This window comes from Mus musculus, chromosome 7 (genome assembly GCF_000001635.26).
Source record: "Mus musculus strain C57BL/6J chromosome 7, GRCm38.p6 C57BL/6J".
NCBI lineage: Eukaryota > Metazoa > Chordata > Mammalia > Rodentia > Muridae > Mus > Mus musculus.
This window is the reverse complement of record NC_000073.6, coordinates 121390929-121417708: the sequence shown is the minus strand read 5'-3', so window position 1 is coordinate 121417708 and position 26780 is coordinate 121390929. Positions and strand designations below refer to the sequence as shown.

Genomic DNA, 26780 nt, shown 5'->3' with positions numbered 1-26780 from the left:
GTTAATCCAAGCTGGGCCTCATATTGTCCCTGTGCAGCTGGTACATGCATCCCACCTGTGACACCCAGGAGGAAATCCAGAGCAGAGGAGTGAGCCTCCCCAGGGAACGCTACTAGTGGGTAGAGGAGTCTGTACTTGAATTCAGGGCAGCTTGGCTCTAAGCCTGTATTTTTAATTTAAGGAAGGGAGAAAATTTATGTAAGTGTCTTAGTCAAAGAGAAAGAAGTGTGCTTACAAAGAGAAAAAGGATCCAGCTGACATCAAGATCTGTGCTGCTACACACACACAACCCTTGTGACAATTGGATTGTATTTTCAGAGATTTTTAAAAAAGATTTTCCTCCCAAGAATTCCAACCGAGCCAGCCAAACTTTTATATGAAAAACAAAACAACAACAAACAAACAGAAAAACATTTTTTTCCGGTCTGCCGGAGGCTCAGCTTTAAACACTAACATGGTGCTGGAGAGAGAGCTCAGCTGTGAAGGGGGCTGCTCATGCAGAGGGCCTGGGCTCAGTTCCCAGCACCCATACCAGGTGGCTCCCAGGCTCCTGTAACTGCAGTTCCAGGGGATCAGATGCAGTCTTCAGGCCTCTGAGGATACCTGTGTGCACATGGTACATATAAACTCGCAAAAGTACACACACATACATCAAATTTAAAATAAACAAATCTTTTAAAAATTGGTTAAGAAATGAAAATGACTTTTTTAAAACTTATGGATCAGAAGAGAACATTGAGAATCACAGCCCATAAAGACTGGAGTGCTAATGACTGTCATCGAGGGCCCGTCTATGGCTGAGTTGGTAGAGCGAGGAAGCCCTGGTTCAATCCTCAGCACCCTGTAAACCCAGTGTGGTAACCCACACCTGTAATTCCAGCACTTGGGAGGCAAAGACAGGAGGTACTGATGTTCCAGGTCATTCTTGGCTATATACTGAGTTCAAGGCCAGCCTGAGCTATGTAAGGCCTTGTCTCAGAACATAAGCAAGAAACAAAAACAAACAAACAAACAAACAAAGACAATAAAATAAAAACATGGTTGTGGAGTTTAGGACCACTTCAAATTTAAAACAGAAAACACGTGACAGAGGATGTCCGTGACTTTCTGCAGAGGTAGGAGTGTGCCTCTAACATGCACCACAGCCCTTCTGTGGTTTATCAGCACAGTAGTGTGGCGGTTACCACTCACATTGGCTCTGATCCCCCACATCCCTCTTCATTGAAAACCATTTTCAAAACTGTACTTATAAAATATCTTTAGCGATTTTGCGATGCTTTAAGAGGATTAAATATTTGATTTTTTTAAACACAGTTCTTTTTCAGTATCATAAATTTTGAGTTCTTCACAGATTTTTTTAGAAGGAATTCTTGAAGCTCTATCTTTCTTCCCCATCATCTTTTTTTTTTTTGTCTATTTTGTAATTTTATCAAATAGTTAACTCTTGTATTTATCTTTTAATCAATGGGACTGTTTTTCTCCATTTGCTAATTTCTTTGCCTCTTTGGATGATTTCCTTGTTTTCTTACCCTGTCTCCTCCTTCCTCTAACACCTGGGTTGGATTCTTCGTAAATGCATGTATGTGCTCCACTTAATACAGAAGCCCAGTTGCTATGGGATGGTGCTTTGGCCACATCTGTCTGGTTTCTGCATCCATTGCATCATTGTTTGCTACACATTCTGCAGTTAGGACACTGATTAATTTTAACTAAGTGACTAGCAGGTGCAATTTTAATTCCCAAGGTTAGTCTTTATATGGTTTATAAGACACAGCGACACAAACATGTTATTTGGTAATATGCAGAACACAGAAGTAGCAAGCTGAAAGACTGCTAAATGGAATGCTTTCATAACCAGAAGTCATGATCCGCAGAAGTCAGGCTGCTATTGTCCTGGAAGGGCCATGCCCTTGTTTAACCATTTAAACTATGCAGACACAATGTTTCTGATAAATGTTAACATTCCCAAAGCAAAGTGGAGTCAAGTGCCCTGCAATGGACAATGTGGGGGCTGCATTCGCTTGCACTCGCTCTTCTGAATTACTCTTCAGCAAGTGTTTGATCACCATAAAGGCACCTGTTAAAAATCCAGATACAGATAGCCTAACTTTCACTCCAGAAAAGGAGAGAAAGAAAACCCCATTAAGCTGGAAAGGCAGGAGGATGGGGAAGATGGCTCTAAACGCTGAGCATAGGGGCAATCGTGCACTCCCAGCACTTGGGCGACGAGGATGGAAGAAATCTGTGAGGTCAAGTCTAGCCTGGGCTATGTAGTGAGATCCTGCCTCAAAACAAACAAGCAAACAAACAAAGCCCCCAAAAGGATAAAGAACGCAATAAGTCACAGTAAATATTTTAATCACCAGAGAGCTTAAAACTTAAAGCTTTTACATTTGAAGTTGAAAATGATCAAGATGGAGCCAGACTTGCAGGCATGGGGCTATAACTCCAGCTGCACTCAGGAAGCTGAGGCAGGAGGATCACAGGCTTAAGGCCTGCCAATACTAAAGAGCAATTTCAAGGCCAGCCTGGATAATTTAGAGACAATTTCGAAGAGTGAAAATCGCCGAGGATCTGGCTCAGTGACAGAGTGCTTATCCCGCAGACCCCAGCCCTGAGTTCAATCCACAAATCCAAACAACAACAAAACAAACAAAACAAAAAGCAACCACACACACAAAGTCAATAAGGAAAAAAGAAAACTGTCATCAGGCTTAATATAAAGACAAAAGGATTCAGACCCAACTATCAGGAGCACATTAAAAGCTAGAGCCAGCTCAGAGGTCAGCCCAGTGCTGAGTGAAGTGTCTTCTCTCAAGGCAAATGAAGAAATAATTAATGGACAAACACAACCAAATTTTAAGGGGGAAAAAAAAAAACAAATGGGCTAAAATGTTTTTGTAGTACTTACTTAAAAAAATTCCAAATTAGAAAGATATAGTTCTACACATTTGCAAAGACCAACTAGGTTGGCAATATTAGAGCATTAAGAAGACAGAAAGCTGATCTTTGACACAGGACAAAGGCCTCCTTCAAATCCTCAGGGAAGAAATACACCTCTGCTGAGGTACAGAACCTTGGGTGGGAAAAAAATGGGAAATTTATACTAAAATTGCTACATCCATGTTTTAGCATACTTATTTTCAAAGATAAAAATTCCTTCCAAGAGATTTTATCCTGAGGGAGAACTGGGTAAAGAGCCCGCCACTGCCCTTGTGTTAAATTTTCAGTAACAAAAGGTGGGAGGCAATTAAAGAGCTCATCACTAGTTTGTTTAAGTAGGCGACAGTCTGTGTATACAACCAAATGCTGCACAGACATTTAATAGGACTGTGTAGCTCTATTCTTCCTGACATGAAGAAACCGTTGTCACATTGTTAAACGAAACTGCAACTTATAAAATGGCCTATGAAGCACAGAAAGCACACTATATACATGAGGGTATGTGTGCATACGGGCATGCAGATGCCTGAAAAGTGGCATATAACATATACAGCGACTTATCCCAAATGGCAAAAAGCAACATTTTAGTAGTGATTGCAACCCTGAGGACGGGATGGGAGACTTTTAATCTTTTTATCCATTCCTTATTTTTCCCCCACAGTGCACAATTTCCACCTTAGTTCTTCCAAGGCTGAAATCATAAGGCATAAAACATGTAAAGTGTTGATCAAAAGTCTCTCCTATCCACGTCTCCCATCCACCCAATTCTACCCCTAGGAGACTGCTGTTCGTGTGTTGGATTTTTTTTATAACCATTCATAATTTATGCACAAATAAGAACACTTGAATATATTATCCCTTTTTCTTCCTTGATACAAAAGACAACATATGTTTTTCACTTTGCTGCCTTGGGGTGAGTGTGTGTTCGTTACTGGGGCTGGAGCCCAGGGTCTTGTGCATGAGAGGCAAGCATTCCACTGCCGAGTTACACCCACAGCCCACGCTGCTCTTGTAATTGAGCAATGTATCTTGAGAGTGTTTGTAAATTTTCTTTATCTGCTGTGCTGAGTTCTATCTGGATGCCTCTCTTCACTTATTCATTTACTTCTAAGATCAATTTCTCTTTAATCCATGTAAATAAAAGTAGTTCTATGTTGAGGACAGTGATGGTAGCAACAAAGCTCAAATGTCTTGATACCTGGTATGATGATCATTTTTGAAATGTGCAAATCCCGCACTGACCCTACAAGAGCCCAAGGTGCAAGGTAAGTGGGTCAGCCCAGGGGATGGTGAAGTGAAACCATGTGGTGGTGCCTTTCCACGGACACTCACATGGAATGAAATATCCTGAAGAAGTCGGTACCCCACCATGCCTGGTCACCTTCAGTCTGCTCCACCATATTTTAGGAAGTGACATCATCTTCCTGCTTCTCCCCTTCTCCCTTCCTCATTTTACTTCCTGGCACACCCTATCTTGCCCTTCTTTTCTGTGCAGACTCCTGGGCCACTGCAGCCACTCTCTCAAGTAACTATTGCCTATGGGATGTCAACACCCATGTTATTTATTTATTTATTTATTTATTTGCCTTTGGTCTAGGTAGTTTGAACACAATCACTTCACTGAGCAGAGTGACAATAATATGAATGGTGACTTAGTCCTCTAAGGAAAAGCAAACTATTTCAACAAAGACAAGTGACAGACGTTATGCTGGACAGGTGCAGGGGCACCTTGTATGAACACTTTTAAAGGCAGGTTGTGATGGCTGCATATGGTCTTTGTGTCTCCTTCAAGATATCATGAAAGGGAGAATGTGATCGGTGGCCTCTGATTAACAGTTTTTGAGAAGTTAGGCAGCACTCAGGGCTCTAGGAAGGGTACACTACAAACTCAATGTCTTTCCTGGCCCTGGAGTGCTTTGGCCAGGAGGTCAAATTTATAGAGGTTCTGGTCTCTGCTCTGCGGACTCATGATAGAGGATGTCTCTAGCTCAGCCATTAGGCTCTCTGCCTAGGAGGCTTCGCCACAACAGATTCACCCAGCTCTGACTTCATAGCTCTGTGTTAGAAGTGGAACATAGAGGAAGCTTTAAATGCCACCTGCAGCCTTGATGCTAATAGATAACAAGGATGAAAGTTAGGAAGCTTGGAAATCAGAAGGGAAAAAAAATCCCACTGTTAACTAGGATTCCCCTTCCTCTGAGTCTGTATGTCTGTCAATCTCTGAGTCCGACAGTTAGAGTTGTTACCAATATTTTCTTTTACAATTTTATCTTTGAAAATGGCATACTTTGAAAAATGTAGTTTTGTGGGTATTCTACACTGTGGCTTTTGTTTGTTTGTTTGTTTGTTTGTTTTGTGGTGCTAAGTTCAAACCCAAGGCTTCATGCATGCTAGCTAAGGTTTCTATCACTGAGCTATGCACTGAGCCTTGCTGTTTGCGTTTTAATATACTTTTTAATTTATTGTTTGAGGATTTCACACACGTATGCAATGTGTTTTATCAAATCCACCCCCATGCCTTCCCATGTATATCTTCCCAAACCCATGTATCCCTCCCAACTTCAATTTCCCTTAACCAACTTAGACCTCTTAGCACTGCTTCCATCCACATATGTACAAACTTTAACTCATGTAACATTTTGTACAAACTTTAACTCATGCATCAGTTTGTTTGACTATCACCCCAGTCAGGATACAGGACAGAGCTCTTTGGGTAGTGTTTGTCAACCTGTGGATCATGACCTTCTAGGGAGTCGGGGTGGTAAACAACCTTTCTCAGGTGATACATATCAGATATCCTGTATATTAGGTATTTACATTACAACTTATAACCATAGCAAAATTACAGTTATGAAGTAACAACGAAAATAGTTTTATGGTAGGGCGGGGTCACTGCCTCATGAGGTATTGTGTTAAAGGGTTGAAACATTAGGAAGGTTGAGAGCCACTGTCTCAGGGCAACCCTACAGAACGCCTCTCAGACTGACGGTTTCTAGGCTCCCCACTCTACTGTCCTAAGCCCTGGCAAGCAGTAGATTTTTCTCTAGCACGTTGGTTTGCCTGTTTGAGAGTGTCATGTATAATTGGAAACAGGCAGTACATAACCTTCTTCTCACTCAGCATGGCGTGATGCCTTTGAGCCCCATCCAAGTCACTGTATTTTTAAGGAGTGTTTCATAAAGGTTTTACACAGGTGATTTCAGGGGCTGTGGGGGATTGGAAGGAAACCTTGGGTTAGCCGTTGGCGAGTGAAGATCAGAACTTATCAAAACCAAAGTCCAAATACAAATTATGCAAAACCGATCAGGGGGGAGATCTAAAAATACTGCCGAGCTGGATCTTTTCCTCCCATTTTTCATGTCTGCATTCGACTTCCCATGATGCCCTATCCATTTGCAATTTAAATCAGAATCACAGCTTTTTAAACCACTCAGACTTGGTAATGTCAGCCAGTCCCTCCCAAGCTGTTGATGGACCATGACAACTAAATATGATACAGTAATACGGTGACACTAAAGTCAGTGGGGGTGGGTCACAACTCCCCAAAGTGTGGGAGTTGCAGCACTAGGGCTTAAAGAATGAGACGGTACACACAGGCGTTTCACCACCACTCCATCCTGTCATTAACAAATAATTCGCTTTCCTATGTCACTATATTTGAGTCTATTACTTGCATCATGGAGAAAGTCTTAGTTGTTAGAATGATGTTGATAGCTCTTAGTAAGTGAGTGTGTGTGTGTGTGTGTGTGTGCCGTAACTAGACTTAGTTAAGGCCTTGCACGTGCTAGGCAGGCACTCTACCACTGAGCTATATTCCCAGACCTTCAATTGTTTTTTATTTTCCTCCTCAACAGAGCAGGGCTGCCTCAGGCAGAGCATTGCAGCCAGCAGAGCATGGCAGCCAACGGTGTTGGAATAGCACAGAGCCCACTATTTGATGATGACTGTGTTTGTTTTCTCAATTACTTTCTATTTCTGGCAAAAAGCAAGGAATGTCGTTAAGGATGGTGATCTAAAGTTTCCTCTGTGGAGTGTGTGTGTGTGTGTATGTGTGTGTCTGTGTCTGTGTGTGTGTGTGTGTGTGTGTACAAGTGAAGGGTCAAGTGAATGTAAAAACCAGATGTTAATGTCATGTATTTTTCTCAATTGTTCCCCACCTTATTAGTCTTTAAAGATTTATTTATTATTATTTATGTATATGGACGTTTGCCTGCATGCATCTCTGCTCACCATGTTCATGCCTGGTGCCTACAGAGACCAGAAGAAGCCGTTGGATTCTCTGGATCTAGAGTTATAGACGGTTCTGAGTTGCATGTGAGTGCTGAGAATCACACCTGAATTCTCTGGAAGAGCAGCCAGTGTTCTTAACCACTGAACCATGTCTCCATCCCCTACCTTTTCCTTGAGGCACAGTTTTTCATGGAATCTGGAGCTCATCAAATTGGCCATATTAACTCGGCAACTCCCCAGAATCCTCTTGTCTCTGTCAGTGCAATGCTGGAATTACTGATGGATGCATGCCACTTTATATGTCTTTTATGCATAGCTCTGTGGATAGACCTCAGGTCTTCATACTTGTGCAGCCAACATTTTCCTGACCGAGCCTCCTGAACTTTCATTTTTAGTAAATGTAGGTGAGTAAACATTATGAGAAGTCCTTAATAGAATATGGAGGAAATGATATTTGTAGGTACAGGCAAAAGTAAGTCATGAAGATGGTAGAGAAATGGCTGAAGGTTGGGAAACAAGGTGTTAGCTTTTAGAAAGATTGCCTAAAGCCCCACAAATTAGGGGTTTGTGGGCATTGCCTCTGAGGATGACTGATGACTCTCTGGCTTGTCCATCATTGGCTCCTAGTGCTAAACACACAACCCCATCCTTAACACCACTGCTTCACTTGGTTTTAACGAGGTCCATGCTAACCTTGGCAGGCCATCTGTTCTTGAGCTGTGGCTGGCTTTTCTTGTCACACCTCTTCTTTCTTCATCCTCATTTTCTCTTCTGAACCCCAATGTTCCTCTATCTTCTCATATACATTGAGTACTGGTCAACAGAGATTCTTCTAGGCCGATCTTTATGCTCCACCCTTGAACATCCCCCAACCCCTTCTTGTCAAGAAGTTCTCCCTTTCCAGGACAGATTCCATCTATTAAGCGTCCAGAATCAGAGGGGCTCTGACATTTACCGCAAGCAAGATCATCTCTAAAATATGAACCTCTAAGCTCCCGTGCTGTCCAGATGCTAGTGCCAGGAGAAGTGTGTAGAAGGATGGAGAAACTCAGCTATTGGAAACACAGCATCATGAGCCTGAGGAGTGACCAGGGATGCTTCGAGCACACACGAGACTGACAGGGAGCAGCAGAGACCAAGTAGGACTCGCCAATCATGTATCATCCTGACTCTGGATTTCTTTGTCTCATTGGCCAAACTAAGAACACTGGTCCACGTTATGACCGTGAAAGTCTATTATTTTCTTGGCAAGGCCACAAGTAGCCAATAATCATACTTACTTCAACCACAACTCTAGAAGGAAGACCAATGGAGTGACAGTAAAGCCTAACATGGTTGTGTTCAATCAATTTACTTCAGATAGCTATGTGGTGAGAGCCTGTGAGGCCTTCATCTCATATAAAAGAACCCAAGGCTTAGGAGAATGGAGCAACACACATCACAGAGTATCAGTAACAGAGGGTCAATGATACCTGCTTCTGAAACCACTCCCTCAGTTTCTGAAAGACGGGTGACCAGTAACACCCTGACCACACACTATCTTTGTAAGAAGTTTTGAATCAGTAAGACACAACTACAAATAGGGAGCTCACCATCTGGTTTGCTTGGTTGGTTGGTTGTTTGGTTGTTTTTTGTTTGTTTGTTTTTTGAGACAGGGTTTCTCTGTATAGCCCTGGCTGTCCTGGAACTCGCTCTGTAGACCAGGCTGGCCTCGAACTCAGAAATCCGCCTGCCTCTGCCTCCCGAGTGCTGGGATTAAAGGTGTGTGCCACCATGCCCAGCTGTTTGTTTGTTTTTGAGGCAAGATCTTACTGTAAAGCTCAGACTAACCTTGAACTTGCTACATAACCTAGACTGCCCTCTAACTTATGATCCTCCCACCCCAGCCTCCCCGGTGCTGTGGTTATAGGGGTGAACCACTAAATCTATTGTTTTTTAAAGTGAAGGAAGGGAAGAAAGGATGGCAGGGAGAAAAAAAGAAGGATGGAAGAAAAGAAGGAGGGAGGAAGGGAGGGGAGAAGAGAGAGAAGTGGGGATTCAGAGATACAAGGATGTTGAAATGAGGCTTAGTTCTTCAGGATGAGTTCCTGATTTTTGTTGGCCAATATCATTCATTCATTTATGGCCCACAGAGCCCTCAAGGATATCCCATTTTTTTTTGAAGCTTTGGACTAGCAACTCCGTGAGGCTCAGTCCCTGCCTCCAGCTCCTCATGCCGTGTTCTGGTACCTCAGGGTGTCCCAACCCTTCTACATATTTCTCTTGGCTTCAGCCAAACTAGAGAAGCTGATCTGCTTAGACATGACCTTATTTGCACAGTTGTCATTAGAATGAGTCCCGAGTTCAAGAACCTGTAAGTGCCTTTGACAGAAGTGCCTGTCTCTTAGAAACCTGACATAGTTCTTTCCTTCAGCAAAATGACTAACAGAGAGAGATAGCCATGCTTCCTAGGATTTGACTGAAATGTTTGTGCTAGAGAAATACGAGAAAGGCACCCAGAGTGGGGCTGGTGCCACTACAGAGCTCTGTAGAGACTTAACTCATTTTTCACAGAATTAATAATTTAAATCCCACACGGTTCCAGTGAGAAGTGGCTGTAAATGCAGAGTTTAACCAACCACTTCTGAAGATGGGGATTGATCCTGGGAAAGGCTGCCTCCACTTTAAGCCATCTTGCCTGAGCAAAATGAAAGCTGTTAGATGATTTCATATCTTCATTAAAGCCATCAAAGCAGAAACACACTGCAAAGAGGCTGCCAAGGCAGAGAGCATCCCCTATGCTTCAGCAGCCTGTCGGGGGGTGGGGGGGAAGTCCTGGAAAGTTGGAACCCGACTATCTTAGAGCCATGCTAGTCTTTGGTTCTGCTGAAAGAAATCACAAGCATTGGTCTCCAATCTGATAACGTCATCATGACAGCAACCTTGTCATACCTGTGGGAGGGGCTAGAGCAGAGGAGAAGCTGGGTGACTCATATAAGTGGCATATGCCTTTTTAGGGTTGGACAAGAAGTCAAGAGGTTATCCAAACAGTCTATGTTTTAAAACAGGCCCCAAAGACCCTTAGGATGGCTCGGCTATCATCTACCTAATTGGGAATGAAGAATCCAGGTTACAGTTGAACAAGTCATCCTACATTCTTTGAACATAGCAGCCACCCTTGTGGATGGATGCTTGAAAAGTCAGGCAAGAGGTTGGATTTGGAAGGGTTAGGCTCAAACCTCAGCTTGTCACTTGCAATGGACTTTAAAAGTTTAACAGAGAGAAGCCACAAATGCACTATAGCTCAGTCATTTGTGCCCAATGGCAACATGTCCTACATCATCGTAACTGTCTTAGCCATCTTCTTGCTTGACTTGTCTGTCCTCCACACCTTGCCCTCATCAACTAATCCTGCAGTCATGTTTTCAGACCATGCTGGGCATCTGCCACCATCGTAGAGGCCTCCTTTTCTGTTCCTGCTTTGCCCTCCCTACAGAGCAGCTCAGCAGAGCCCGATAAAACAAGGCAGGAGCCAGGCATGTCACTCAGTTGGCAGAGTGCTTGGCCAGCATGCAAAGCCCTCGTTCTGCACTCAACACTACATTAAAAACATAGTGTCATGACCCTGTAACCCCAGCACTCAAGAGATGGAGGTAGGAGGATCCAAAGTTCAAGGGCATTCTTGGCTACGTAGCAAGTTTAAAGTTAGACTAAAGTTCATGAGAACCTGTCTGAGCAAAAACAAGCAAGAAGTCAGATCATGGGTTCCAGAGCTCCAGCCATTTCAGCTCCTTCTCGTTGACTAAGCAAGAGTCAAGGTTCTTGCAGGGATCTCTAAGACCCTGCATGATCTGCCCCCCCCCCCACATGTTTCTCCTCCTTGTTGGGTCCACTCTGGCCATGCTGGCCCTGAGGGTTATTGCCATCACTCCACTAACCTTGATGCCATTAAAAGTTTTGCATTTGTCTTTCTCTTTATCAAGGTTCTTTCCATTAAATTGCTGTACTCTTTGTCTTGGAGCCTTCACATTTTAGCTCAAATATCACCATCTCAGGAAGGCCTGTTCTAACCACTTAGAGTTGAATACCTTGCCCCAACCAGCACCTCCCTGCCCCCCACTCTCTCTGTCACACTATCTATCGCTGACACAGACATATCTTCTTGTTGACCATAGGGGACAGTGGCTTCTTTCTGGATGTTTCACTACTCTCTTCTGTGACTACTGTATAGTCTGGTACATAGTAGACATACAACAGGCATCTAATGACATGATGATCAATCCTCAAACATGAAAATTCTGTATTTTATCACTCCATCAGAGCCCATAAGGTAATCCAAATAAAGAGATATAAATTACTAGTGGCCTCAGAACAAACTCATGATTTCAGCCATACCTCACTCCTGAGAATACTCACACTCAGCTAACTAATTTTTCTTGAAAACATACTATGTGCCAGGCTCCAACTCTAAGCTCCGGAGATACCAGCAAATGAAACAGTTCAGGTCTCTGCACCCAGAGAGCTTTCAAGTCAAAAGAGAATGATCCAGACACATTTGAATTGTAGCAAGAAGCATGGAATGGATAAAGTAAGGCTGTGAAGACATCACAGATGGGCAAGGAAGGCTTTCAGCAGATGGCAAAACAAAGGTTTGTTTCCTTTGCTTTTGTGTTTGAGGAGGTGACATGTGTATGGACTGAGACCTGTGTCACAGAAAGAACCAAGTCTGGTAGCCACTGGTGTAGGATGAATCCCAGGAGAGACATGACTGCTGCAAACTCCCTCAAGGTTAGGTCTCAGCTAGGAAGCTTCTCACTGCCCTGCCCTGCCTGAGGCCTCTCCTCTGTGATTGAACAGGTTCTGTCTGGGAGTATCTGTTGCTCACGTCTTCCTAGCTTGTCTTCACCAGTCAGCTCCTCAAAACAAGACCTTCTTTCTGAGGCTTAGTGTGAGTTTGACACATAACAGGTGACCAGTCATTCAGCAGAGGCCACTTATATTCTGATTTTGCTGTCTCCAGAAGAGAAATTGTGTGATGGGTATGTTTAGATATAACGTCCCATTGGGATACCTCTTCATCAGTTGGTAGGACAACATCTCTGGATGTCTGCTCTTTGGGGCTCAGATCACATACCATCTCTTCCAGGAAGCCTTCATTCCTCCAGCTTGATTGAATCTTCTTTTCATTCTCCTGGTCCTACTATCATGGTGCTCCCTGACTTGTGTGTGCAAGTGTCATGAACATCTCAAAACCAATCAACAAGTGAGAATCCCAAAGGCAGGACCTGAGCTCTGTTCATCTCTGTGTCATTAGTGTTGACATCAACAAAAACTCAATGAAAGACTCAATGGTCAATAATCACAGTTAACACTTGTTGGTTACTTTTTGTAGAAGAAACACTTTTATTGTCCACTGAATCTTCGCTGCTTCCCTACCCAACAGTCAGTATGATTGAGCCCCAGGGCACACACAGAGCACTGTGCCAAAGAGAAGCAACTGGTTAATGTGGTCGGTGGACATCTACCAGCAAGCACTAGAGCAGAGATGCCAACACAGTCTTCCTGATTTCAGAGTCTGAGCTTTTGATTGCTGTTTACAGCTACTCATGCCTGTGTCTATAGTTTAGCTTTCTGCAGTTAATTATTACCCAAGAAATTCCAGAATAAAATAATTTGTTAGTTTTACTGTTCATTACAATGAATAACATTATGGCATTTCCATCCTGATGTCTTCTAACAAGGACATGAATCATCCCGTTATGCAATGTGTCCACACTGTGTATGCTACCTACCCGTTACTCAGTCACTGCCTCAGTCATCAGATGGACTATCATAAAGTTATTATTTGAGTATTAAGTGCCTCCCACAGGTTCAGATGTTGAATGCTTGTTTTGTTTTTGTTTGTTTGTTTTTGTTTTATTTTACTTTGTTTTAATCTTGTGGCACTGATTTGAGAGGATCTGGAAGTTTGGGGAAAATCTTGTTCCTGGACACTTCATGTCTCCTCTACCTCACCTTTATCCTCCTCCTCCTCCTCCTCTTCCTCTCTCTCCTCTCTCTCTCTCTCTCTTTCTCTCTCTCTCTCTCTCTCTCTCTCTCTCTCTCTCTCTCTCTCTCTCTCTCTCTCTCTCTCCATACCTCTCCTTCTGGCCCCTTCCTCCCTTCCTCCTTTCCTTCCAGTTTCCTTTTGCCATGAGGTAAGAAGTTCCTCTTTCCTACCCATGTTCTCATCACCATGATGTCCTGCCCAAGTACATGGGACAAATGACCTCTAAAGCTATTAGCCAAATGACTCCCTTCCCTCTTAGTCTCATCTCTCCATATTTTGTCACAGTAATAGGAAAGGTAACTAATGCATACAGTTTCTCAGTACCTGTGCTCCCATGACTGCCATTTTACTTAATCATGGCCCCAGACTGTAAGGGTAAGTGGGGCTGGAGATTTAGAGATGCCAAGGAGAAGCTGTGAAGTGCTTTCTTAAATCAAAACCTGAAGGTACAATACGATTCTCTGAGGAGGGGATAGGAGAGGGAGGGAGAGAGAGAGAGAGAGCAGGGAGGGAGGGAGAGAGGGGGAGGGAGGTGGAGGGGGAGAGGGAGAGAGAGAAACACAGCTTACAAGTAGTTACAGTAGTATATTGTTACAAATGTTGTTTTCATGGCTATTGCTAGTCATCTCTAACTGTGACTAATTTATATATCAATTTTTATTATATATTTGAGTATGAGACAAACCATAGTGTATATGTTCATACTACCCATGGTTTTAGGCATCTACTAGGTGTGTTGGAAAAGCCTGCCATTAAGGAGTCATGTAGTTTCTGTTTCCTTCTTATTTTTACGTTCACCACATATATCTTAAATCTGATTCTCTGGTCATCTGTCTGTATGTCTGTGTCTGTCTGCCTCCATCTTTCTCACATGTACTCTATCTATCTATCTATCTATCTATCTATCTATCTATCTATCTACTTATCTGTCTATCTTTTCATTCTTTTTTGAGGCTCCCAGCTCAACCAGGAGGCATAATTTCAAAACCAATGCCCATTCATTTGACTCCAGCCTCACAGTAGATGCAGGACTCAGCCTGGCAGTAGGTCCTGATGGCAGGGAAACACTGAGTAGCAAGAAGCCATCTTCCCAGCCATATTGATAACTATTTCCCCATTAAAGGTAGAACCAAGGAGTCTTGCCATAGACACGCTGTTATGTCTGTTAACAACATAGGCACAGTCCCAGGGACTGTTTTCCCCAGGGGGTGTACTTTCACTCTCAGCTCAGGGACATTATGCAGACTGGAGAAGCAGAGCTGATGCACTGTTTACAGAAACAATGTGAGGCTGGAGGACTCTTCTGGCTCACAGTTCCAGTGAGTACCGTCTGTTATGGCAGAGGTAGTGTGATGGAGTGCACAGCAGGGCAGCAGCTGCTCTTACTGCAGGAGACCCAGAAGTTGGTATGGGACCAAGCCTGGGACTGGGTAACCAGCAACAGCCCCTCATCATCCTGCCAAGCTCACTTCTACAGACTCCATGGTCCAAAACCAACAGTACCAGCCAGGACTGAGTGCTCAAAGCATAACTCATGGGGACTACTTCAAACTCAAACTCTAAGATCTCATGTCTTTGCCGGGCAGTGGTGTCGCACGCCTTTAATCCTAGCACTTGGGAGGCAGAGGCAGACAGATTTCTGAGTTCAAGGCCAGCCTGGTCTACAGAGTGAGTTCCAGGACAGCCAGAGCTACACAGAGAAACCTGACTCGAAAAACCAAAGGGAAAAAAAATCTCATGTCTTCACAGTGGAATAGAAGAGACAGAAATCTGCACCCAGAAGGTTTGTGTGGGTGTGCATGCACAAGTGTGTGTGTATGTGGCCATCAGAGTTCAGCTTTGGTATCATTCTATAAGAGCCATCTACCATATATTTTCTGAGTCAGGGTCTCTCACTGGGCCCTGCCTCCCCAGCTCTGGCATTACAAAAGTGTTACAATGTCTGGCTTTTTGCTTGGAAGCTGGGGCTTAAAATCAGGTCTTGATGCCTGCATGGCAAGCGTTTTACTGACTGAGCCATCTCCTCAGCCCCAAGGATGTATTTTAAAGAAATGCCCTGCCTCATGCAAACCTCAAAATAGATATAAAATTACTCCCGAGCCCCCTCCTGTAGGTTTCTGACTCCTTAACAAAACAGCTTTTCTCCAATTTTTACACTGACATCTTGGCTGCAGTTATGGTACAAAGTAGACTGAAGTGGCTGTCACTGAGTGTGTGGCAGCGGCAGCAGAGAGGGTGGGTGAAGATGGTGGCTTCTTTGGTTTAGTCCCCAGTAGTGGGAATAACGAGAAAGCCTTGTGATTTAATATATTTCTTCCTTTAAATATCTACCATACAGTTTCTTGGGGGAAGCTTGGCTCTTCTGAAGCCTGGATGCCCTTGTGAGCACTGAACGTTGCAACACCTGTCTTCTCACTGTGTTTGTTCTCAGTTTTCTCTTTGCTTTTTCTCTTCCAATCATTAACACATCAAAGAAACCTAAGAAACCCAGGGTGCACTCAGTTAAGTTGGATGTTCTACAAATTCCAGCCATGTTTCTCACGATGTCGGTCATGTCCTGCTTTCTCCCCTCGGAGAAAAAATCTGAAAAATGCCATTACGTCACAGAAAAGAAGTCTACCATCATTTTAACTGCGGTTCCATCCCTACTGGTCACATGAAGGAGGACCATCCCATCTTGATACCAATATTTCCTTAACCTATTAGCATCTCCTAATAGCCCCAGCTAAAGAGAGAGTGCTGTAGGTGTGGAACATTCCAGCATGCTCTTCAGTAAAAACTCAATAACACTGCTTTGTTCTCAACCTGTCTGTTTGGAGATTACCTTCAGATTTGATACTGCTTTCCATTTTGGAAATTTAAATCAAGTTGTTTTGTAAATATATTTATTTGAAATGCATTTGCATAGAATGCATTAGATTTACAGATGGAAAACATCACTGGAGGGATTCACAAAATGGGGACTTGTCATTTCTTCTCCAAAGAGAAGCTCTGAGACCACCAGGCGAGGCGTGCAGGACTTCCCTCCTCACTTTCGGGCTGCATGGCACACTATGCTATTTGCTCCAAAATAGGAACTAACCAAACAAAAGAACGAAGACTTTTTCCTTTATGAAAGAGTATAGTTTTGTTTACTCTAGAGAATTTTATTCATGTATGCAATAAATATGATTATATTCACTCCCTATTTTCTCCTCCAATGCCCTCCATAAGCTCCCTAACATCTAAGATTATATAATTTTGAAATTTAAGTTTATATTTAATTGAAGCATAAACTATTTTAAAATATTAGATGGCAGCATGATTTGGGTCTAGAAAATGTTGCTCAAGGATGTGTTTAAAGCTTCTGGAAGTGATGGAACCTTTAAGGGGGAAGAGGACCCTACAGGGTTCAGAGTCCCCTGGGCTGGAACTGGCCTGAAAATATCCTGCTGAGGACGAGCTTTCATGATACCAGAAGGCACCAAGCAAGGTCCCAAAGGAGAAATGTAACCAACATTCCTACTCAGCAGTGATTGCTATGAACTTCATCAAGGACCAGCAAACCAAGGGTGGAGTAGTAGCACGCATACCTTGGTAGTAACCAATGGCTCTCTAATTGGACTTAAAACCCACTCAACAAGAAGGAGCTCATGCCTGCTCCTGAAAACCTAGCCAAGGGTTGGATCACAGAGGAAAACCTAAGCTGTCACAGCACAATCCCCAACTACAATATAAATATTGGTCCTTACACCCACAAATAAGTGTAGTTTTCACCCCTCAAGGAAACTTCTTTTTGGAGCAGACCTCCAGAGACCATTACAGGAAACCTCAACCAATCAAAAAAGCAGAGTTAGAGTTATGGATCGGTCACAGTGGCTACATCTCTATAGTGCTCTTGTACCTAAAGCATCAGAAGAGGCAATGGGAAGACTGTAAGAACGTGGGGTTTACTGTGAGATTATGTCTCCTGACAACGCCAGGAAGCTACACGCATGAAGTCTCACCAGCATGACTGCCTAACCATGACATGACAAGGACAACAGCAGTAGACATGCTGACATGGATTGGGGAAAGCCCTGAGGCCTCAACCCTACACGAAGGACTCTAGGCAACTAGAGACCGCTGAGAAATTGTCTTCCCCAGGAAGAGCATACCAATTTGTTATCCAATATCAAATGGTGAGCCATGAAAACATGCATAAGATTAGTATTATACAGACCGACTAGTTTATATTTATGCAATATACATACATATATGGGTATATACATGTGTGAATGCAAAAACAAATAATGAAAGAGGAGTCCAGGACCTTGAAAGAAAGCAAGGGGTGCACATGAGTGTCTGGAGGGAGAAAGGAGAGTGGGAAATGATATAATTATAGTATAATCTCAAAATATAAAAGAAATATTTTTTTAAAGAGACTGGGTTCTGTGGAAGGTGTTAGGTCCCTGGCATCTGTCCTAGGAGAGAATAGCAGGAATCTAGACCCTTTTGCTCTGTCTCCTGTGTTCCCAGCCATGAGGTTAGGGCTTCTGCCACCTACTTAGGATGATATACTGCCTTGGCACATACTGTAAGAATGGAGCATTGGTGAGCTGAAACCTTAAAAACTATGAGCCCAAATAATCGTTTTCCTTTCTAAAGTTGCTTGTCTCTGGTATTTTGTTACAGTAATCAAAGCTTAACATAAGGGATTCATTGCCACCTGATATTTCAACACACACAGTGTGCTGCACATATGTCAGGTTCAATATATGTCTCCTCAAACATTTATCGGTTCCTTTTAGTGGAACATTCAGAATTCTCCTAGGATTTTTTTTAATTGTGTCGTGCATTGGTGTTATCTTTATTCCACTTTATTAGCTCACCAGAACCTTGTGCTCCTGTCTGTCTGTAACTTAGTGCTCATTGATCAAGCCTCTTTCTCCTACACTTGGCTCAGTCTTGGCTAAACATCCTTGCAGTTTTCACTGAAACACAAATATTAAGAAATTACATTAGAGGTTGTACCCTGTAATGACTGAAGTCTAGAGAATGCTGGAGCCATCCCTCCAAAATGGGAGCACTGCCATGGATTGGGAGATAGTAGAGGACATCCCTCCAGACTCCATCTAGAGCAGAGGATGGGAGCTGAGCAAAAACCATTGTCAGCCTCTGGCTGGAAGTTTGAGAAGACACAACAGCTAATGCACACATAGGAACCCTATGATGCCAAAGCTCCCACGACCAAACCACCACATCTGGCCATGTCTCCTGGGACAATGCACTCACGCAGAGCCCTCATCTCCCCACCCTGTCCCATTATCCCACAGAGAAAGCTCTGGGGAGTAGAGCATTGGACCAACAGCCCAGCTGTGTAGCCTGACAGGCAGCAATTACCTCTGAAATGCTAAGTTATTTCCACTCACTGGTGGCTTTTACCCACCTTGTCAAACTGCTCATGGACTACAAAGCTCTCCAGCCCATCAGTGCAGCCCATTAGGAGAAAAGAGTGGCAGCAGAGCCAGCCCACAGCAGCCTGGCACTGAGCCTGGCCAATGGTGGGCGTTTGACAAATAAATGGATTAACCCACCTCAGAGTTAGCTCTGGGGGAAACGGTGGGTGCCGCAGACTTAGTTTGGCTGCATGACCTTTTAGACCCCTCTGGCCTGACTCACAGCCTGTGAGTGTCTGCTTATCTACCTCCTTCTTCCTTGCCCACTGGCTGTGAGCCATCACGCAGAGAGCTGGCCTCCCCTCCAAGTCCTCCAGCAGATCCGGATCAATAGGGAGCTGTGTGCTTCCGCCCCTCCACACCCACTCTGTCACTCAATCATTCAGAAATGATTCATGGAGGGCTAACCAAGGGAAGAACGCTATTCAACACTGCTGAACACAGAATGCAGAGAACATTAACAATACCTCAGGAAATGGCACCTATTGGCATCGACTGTGCACCAGAATGAATAGGGGATCTTGGGATGTTCCTCCCAACCTATGTAAGCAAGTGCTTCCTTACAGCTGCCCCTGGAGAACATCACAGCAGCTCATCCCTGGTGGGCATCTGCCCCACCCCCTCCCTACTGGTAAAATAGATGCTTTCAGGGAGATGGCATGGGTAACACTTGAAATTTCAAAATGAGTACAGCTTCCAACAGAGACATCCCCCGACCCTGCCTCCACCCCGACTCCACCCCATCCCCACTACTGGATGCAGAGATTCCATGTTGGGGATTTTCCATCTAGTCGGGGGTTCTTTGGAAGATTGTTAGACTTCAGGGTGACTGGGGATGACATACTCTCAAGGCAAGAGACAGCCAAGGTGGAAACAGAGTATTTCATGGAAGCCAGGACATCAATTATTCATTGTAAGACATTGTAATCTCAGAAAATTAAAACAAAAACAGAAACAAAACAGCTATGCTTCTTACCTTCTCTAGTGAGTGTTTTGTTTTGTTTTTCTATTTTAACACCATAAACACTATGAACGATGTGTATTTGGTAAAAATTTCAGGCCTATCAGGGTCTTCTTCACAACCTTAAGCAAAGCTCTCTGGGAGAAATCTCATTCTTCACTCCCAGATCATCCAGTCCCTTGAAGCTCCAAAGGGAAGTGAGACTTCTCTGCCCCCCAAACCTTCCCTGAGTACCAACAGCTCTTCTGGCCCATTCAGTGACTGAGAACGGTACACAAGCTGTAACTAACGAATATACCTCCAGCGTGCTGTGAGGATGACAGATGCAGGATTTCCAGACTCAATGGCTTCATTTCATCAGAATATGTCACACTCCCCTGGAACCATGCAAAAATACTCCTTATAAAGGTGTGTCTGCGAAGATGCTGTGCAGGAGACCACACATGTGGGGGAAGGGTTACAGATCACCAATACGCATACACAGTGAGCATAGCTCGGTCTGTTTCGTGTGTGGTTCAGTTTGTTATGAGATGGCAAAGCCTTCTGTGTTCTCTTCTTCATGCAGAAGGCCCCTGTCTCCTGCCTGTGGGCTTCCTCCTAAGGCTTGCTGTGCCAGAGTTTGGCTTTGCTGTTACAGATGAGTCACTGATTTCCATGAGCTTGATAATGTGATGGATTTCATCCTGTGCTTTCCCCTCTCTGTCTTACTTAGAGCATTACCTCTGGGGCAAATCCTGTTTCTGCTTGTCTTACACAGTCCTAAGAACACACCGACACTGAGCGAGAAAGTAAACAGAGATAAGAGATGGCGTCTAAAGTTTATAACAAGTTCATCTATCAACATTTGGACACCAGTGTAGAGTCAATTATCATGTATTAACTTTCCCCAGTTGGCATTTTAATGCATTTAGCAAAGATTCCCTTCCTCTCCATATGTATGCCCTGCCAACCCATAAGGCTAACAGAATTGAGATACTTGAAACAGAACTCACCTTTCTCTTGAACCCTAAAGACTTCTGGACATGATACCATTTATATTTCTCTAAAAATGACAAACATTTCAAATAGGCTGGCTCAGAGGCAAACTTTTGTTAAAACAACAGCATCGTATGTGAAATCTTAGGTATGTTGCATGTTTCCACATACGGTGCCCTACATGGTTTTCATATGATGTAAAAGACCAGGTCAGGCATTGTTCTCATTTTTAAAGGTGGATAATCAGAAATATGAGGTGAAATTCTATCAATGCAAAGTTAAGAAACAGAAGATGATGGGGAAGGAGGGGAGAGGAAGAAGCAAGGGTGGGAGAGTGTCGGGGGAGAATACAGAAAGGAAGTAAGGAAAGGAAACATATTGGCCTGAGGAGGTGGCTTGGTTTGTAAAGAGTTTGCAGTGGACACAAGTATGAGTGTCCTCAGCTCGGGCTCCAGAACTCACATAAAACCCAAAACCCAGTAGCAAGCACCTATAATCTCTTTGCTGAAGAGGCATTTTCCTGGTCATTCAACCTAGTGGAATCATTGACTTTCAGGTTCAGAGAGAGACCCTGTTTCAAAAAGCAAGAACAACAACTCAACTTCTACCTTCAGTGCATGTGCTCACACATATGCATGCACCCACAGACACACACATGCATCACACACACACACACACACACACACACACACACACGTAAAAAGGGGGAAGTGTAAAATTATTTCTTTAGCGATGCATTCTTTGGCCTCATTTGGCAGTGGCAGCAGGTAGTGCTCTAACAGTTGTGCTAGCAGGAGTATTAACGGCAATAACAGGAGTGTTGGCAGCAGAACAGCAGCAATTGTGGCAACAGTAGTAACACCATTGGCTTATCTTTATATACCAAAGTCCCCCCCCCCCGCCATGGTACTTTCATATGCAATGTTCCATACGTTCTTCAAACCCGAGACAATTATTACTGGCTTCATTCTCATGAGAAAGCAGCTGAGACTCAAGGTGATCATCCTTTTTTCCAAATCACACAGCATCTAAAGAAGTCATCTCTGGTCTTTGACACAATGGGATGACACTCATCAACTTCATATCTCATCTTCTTTACTTCCAAGCAGCTAGTGGCCCCCACCTGGCTCCCCCGTGGATCCATATGCTTGCATCTGGGAGGAAATTTGAAGAGAGGAACTCAGGCCAGACACACAGGTGAGGTGTGATCACGGAGGGATTCCTCTGCAGAGAGCTGGGTTCTCCGGGGTCATTCGGCTTGGCGATTCCCAAGAAGGGATTAGGATCCAGGAACAAAGAAGACAAGGGCTCTGTGGGCTCGTCCCCTTTTGCTGATGCTGTTTCTCTGGTTGTATCAAGTCTGCCATCATGGAGGAGATGTATCACCTGCCGCTTGATGGTTGGTGACCCTTATTTTCCCATTGTCTATCTGCATTTAGACCATCTGGCCTAAGAAGTGCTCTGGGGCTTCAAGATGGGCAAAGTATCATGGACTCCACTGCATTCATGGGCTCCACCCTGGGAAACTGAGGCCACAGCAGTGGACAGAAGGCTGGCTCTTTGAACACAGAGTGTAAAGATTCTCAGGAATCCCCATAGTTTCTGCAATGACTGCTGTTACTCAAGTGGTGATAAAGGATAAAACAGAGGAAACAGTGCCCCAGTAGGGGAGCATATTACGTTTTGAGGAAACAGCAATCCTTGTGTGAAATACTGACTTTGGAGGGCACTGGTTTGCCGTCCCCAACCCCCATCAAAAGCACAAACCACACAGTCCTTTCCTGGGTGCTGTAGACTTCCCAGCCTTCCTGAGAAACTGATAGGTATCATAGTTATGACCAGACCTCCAGGCTAATCTTTCCTTTAGAACTATCAAGAAACAAAGGGTAGAGGGGGAGGGGAGAGAGAAAGAAGTGGAGCTGTCAGTGAGCCTCATGTTAAATAAAACCTACCAAGATTCAGCTGAGAATTTTAGCAGAATCCAAATGTGCTAGGAAAGAAAAAAAAAAAAAAAGGCATGGCTCCCATCTCCAAGGTTCACAGCTAAGCTGGCTTAGAATCACACATGCCAAGGTTAAAAATAAAAAGCAGTCATCCCTGAATGACACAGGCTCCAGAAAGGAAGCCTGAGGTATGCTGTTTAGTGGAGGAGGGAGAAGGAGCGGGGAGGAAGAGCCTGGGCTCAACATAGAGGTGTTTATGGGAGGGAGCATCACCTAAAAGCTAGATGCTCAGAATTTTGCTATTTTGCACTTAAAAAGCACTTCACCGTGGGAAAAGGTTTCATAACAATCTTCATATTTTCCATCGAGGAAACCCTGGCACGCAATGAGTGTGGCTGAGGGCGACCTCGAGCAGGGCACTGGTGTTCGATGCTTCTGCAGCTCATACCCCAGGGTCTGGTTCAAAGAGTCTTTGCACATAACTAGATGGAACACCTCTGGGTCACAGTTCAGAAAGCATAGTGGGTCATCAGCATTGGCATGAAGCCTCACCTGACTGTGTGCCAGCAGTTCCTTGCTTGGCTCTACTACAAACTGTGTCTGCCTCTTAGGGACAGCATACGTCCCATCCATTGCTCCTAACAGTCATAGCTATACTGGCCAGGGCTAGCTGAGAAAGGTGACAACACATTCCTGTGGATCCCCCTTTCCTTGGAAATCCAGAACTCTCTGTTATGACTCCATCGGGTCATTTTTCCAAAGAAATTATTCTTTATCCAGTATGCTTATGACTCTAATGAGTCAAGGGTCTCCTTTTATATGAAAAATAAAAGAAATAGCCTCAGCAACTCTGGCAGCCACCATGGCATCCCTCCAGAATTGCATTACTGTTCTGAACTGCCTAGAATGTCTTCAGGTAGATTCCATGACAGACAGATTCTGTGACATCTCTTAGGCTCACACTATACTCTAGCCCCAGAGGTGCCCTGACTCAGTCCCTCTGTGCACCTATCCTGCAATTCTGCACAACACAAGGTGTGAAGGCCAATGGATACCAGAGGCACTGAAGAGTGAAGGCTGCACTGGAGAATGAAGCCTCACTGTAGGTCCAGACACCACCCCCTGGAGGAGGGAGGGACTCTAGCTGGCAGAAGTCCAAGGGAAGAGTGGGCATTCTAAGCATGTCTGACTACTCCTAGGATCCTGCCTAGTCTTCACCTGAAGTGCCCACCTATCTTCCAAATCCCTCCTGTTGGCTACTATTTTAAAAGCACCTCTAACGGTCATTTTTACATCTTTCAAACACTTTGAAAAAGACTGGACAGGCAAACAGGGCAGGAAGTATTTTCCAGCCCCTTGTAATTGATAGTGAAAGAAATGCTGGAAGAGTTTGAGGAACTTGCTCAATGTAAGTGTCAGAGACAGGACCAAAAGCGAAGGTTCCTTCCTACACTCCAACCCCACCAGCTCAGGACTAGAACTGCTGGAGGAGTGAGCCTCAGAACATAGCGAATATTTACAGCAGAGACTGGCATTCTCCTCATTGCGAGAACTCAGGACACACTCTCATATTGCCCTAAGAATGGGTACCTACCAGGCAGAAATCACCACACAGGGCCTTTGTGGTGGTTTCCCTTTCTCAACTGCAGGTGCCACACAGGCCAGGGAAGATCAGCTTAGGGGTAGGAGTAGAGCCTTTTGCCTTAGGGAACCAGCTCCAACCGCCCTAAAAACTGGACAAAGAAGGCAGCCCTCCAGCCAGCACCTAGTTTTGACTAGAAATGTCCCCTACCTTCCAGAGACCCCAGGGACAAGAGGAATACTCTTTCCCTTTGCGCTTCAAAGAGCGTCATGAAGAGTCAGTCTCCGGGAAGTTCTGGGTGGACCCTCTACAGTAGTCACCCCACAATCCACTTGCCGGTTTAAGACAGGCAAGGAATTACTCTAAGGATGGAGCGAACCCAAAGCTCAGAGTGGAGCTGTCGTGACCCTCTTACCTGTACCAGTCCAGTCCTCGTCCGTAGTTCCTGTCGAAGAAGTGGGGCTCAGTGCCCAAGGCCCGCACGTCCGGGTGCACGCGGATAAACTCCAGCACCGCCCGAGTTCCCCCTTTCTTGACGCCCACAATGAGGGCTTGGGGCAGCCGTTTGGTGCCTGGCTTCGGGGAGCCAGAGTGATTGGATCCGGAGAGGCGCGGTGCTGGAGCGGCAGCGGCGGGCGCGCTGGGAGCGCTGGGCTCACTGGGCGTCGGCCCCGGGGGATCACACGGGCGGGACTTCGCCAGAAGTTTCTGGCCGCTTGCGCTGGGGCCGCGGAGGCAACGCGGTGCGCCGAGCAGGCGGCTCTGGCCCAGACCGTCGCAGCAGCACAGGAAGCTGTAACACAGGTAAGTGCAGGACAAGGACAGTGTGAAGGCGAAGAGCAGCCTGCGCGCTCTCCGCGGCTGAGGTGGCCCCGCGCGGCCCAGGACCCTATAGGCCATAGCTCCATGGGCCCGCGCCGGGGGTCATGGTTTCCGAGGTGGCACCTGCGGCGGAGCTGCTGCGTGGCTCTGCGATTGCCTAGAGGGCTCGCGTGGCGCTGTCCCCGCTGTGCGCGTTGGGCGTAAGGGATATCATCTCCTCTGGGGGCAGCTGGCCTGGGCAAGCACCGTGCCCGGGGGTCCCGGGTACGGTGGCTCCTCGGGGACCAGGTGGCTGCATTGCCAGCATCTCCCGGTATTAAGCGATGAGGGCTCTGGACAGCCGGGCGGCTCCCGGCGCTCTTCGATTCTCACGCGCGTCGGGTTCGGAGCGCGCCCAGCGCCCGAAGCCCCATTCCGGATGCTCCGAGCGCCTTTCTGGGGACGCTCTGTGGCCGCGCGGCAGTGCCGGCGGGAGGATGAGCGGACCGGACGGTGGCGCTGGCGCCGGCCGCGTTCTGGCTCCTCGGGAAATGCCGAGTGGAGCGCGCTACCGGCTCTATTTAAGGAGTCGCCTGACGTCAGCCGCGCGGGTCCCCCGAGCCCGCGCCGCACCCGGGGACCTGGCCCGCCCCTTGCACCCTGACTCTCTTATTCCTCTCAGGTACAACACCTCCCCAGGTTCTCCCCATGAGGACTGCTCCCTACGGAGCCTTGACCAGCTTGGGGAGGTGAAGGGAGGGTGGGCAGGTATGTCCTGTACTCCTGTGGGAGATTAGACACCCCCATCACTCCGGCCTCTGGACACCTGAGATTACGCCAACACCCACCCTACACATAGACCCGGGTGTTCATGCAAGCACCCAACCCTGATACTCGGTTCCACTACACTTACCCACACATGCACCACACATACACTAGCACAGGAACAAGCTCACTCTAATCCGGACACTCCTCAACACCCCACAGAGGGTGGAGAGAAGAATACACCTAACCCGAAGATAGGAACACAACAAGGACACACCCCATCCCCAGCCATCTCGCCGAACCAATACACACAGCCTGGAATCTGGCATCGTGCAGGGTGCGCACACGCATGGGACCTGGGCGCACAGTGCAAAATGGATGGGTGGAGGAGAGTGAGATTCCGTGACTAGTTACCGAGCCCCCTAGCACCCGCATGCTGACTCACACCCAGGCGACTCACTCTGTCTCGCACCCATGGAGCACAAACCTCTATCCAATTTGCACACCACCTCATCACACACACACCCCGACTCCCGCCCCCCCCCCCCGCCCCCTTACTGGGCCTGGAAATCAAGCTAGCCCCAGAGCCTCAGACTTATTCATCTCTTGGCGGCCGCCCCCTAGCGGTGGCCTGCTCCCCAGGGAGCTGTCCAGGGTACCAGACGCTATATAAGGGTCAGCATATAACTGGTTTCCTCACAGTGACAAAGCAGGAGGAAATAAAGGACAGAGCACTTCTACATCTAATGATTGTCAAGAGGTTGTCTTCAGAACAGCTCCCAGTGACCAACCCTAGCTGGTTAGAACCCTGCATTCCAGGTGGGATTTACATCCCCTAAAAACCTGGACCAGTGTTCCCAAAGAGAAGACCCTCACAAGATGGCTGTATGACCCCACCACCCCCCTCAGCTTCCGTTAGACTGACGATGACTTCAGGACAAGGTCTGTGTATTCTTGCTCAAACTGGGAAATATGCTCTGTTTCTAAACCAAGCCCATCCCTAGAAAACTTAGATCAAGCTCTCTGCTGTAGGGACTAGTTTCTAATACATATAGTACATGATAAGTAATTTGATAACTGTTAAAGCCTACCATACTATTACCGTTTCCTCGCATTTCTTTGGATTATTTTATAA

At 45.6% G+C, this 26780-nt stretch overlaps 1 protein-coding gene across 7 annotated transcripts in view; it reads right to left on the bottom strand.

Moving 5' to 3' along the window:
• Hs3st2 (heparan sulfate (glucosamine) 3-O-sulfotransferase 2) overlaps positions 1-26124 on the bottom strand; it is a 110184-nt gene extending 84060 nt beyond the window's left edge. For 2 of the 7 annotated variants that reach the window (XM_006507464.1, XM_030242241.1), the window contains exons 1-2: positions 25923-26099; positions 24495-24872 (exon numbers count right to left, since the gene is read on the bottom strand). In XM_006507464.1, the coding sequence (XP_006507527.1) occupies positions 24495-24872; positions 25923-26080 (536 nt within the window). In that variant the 5' untranslated portion in view covers positions 26081-26099. The other 5 variants (XM_006507466.3, XM_030242240.1, XM_006507465.1 and 2 more) reach the window with 5 other exon arrangements.
• Positions 26125-26780: the final 656 nt, after the last annotated feature.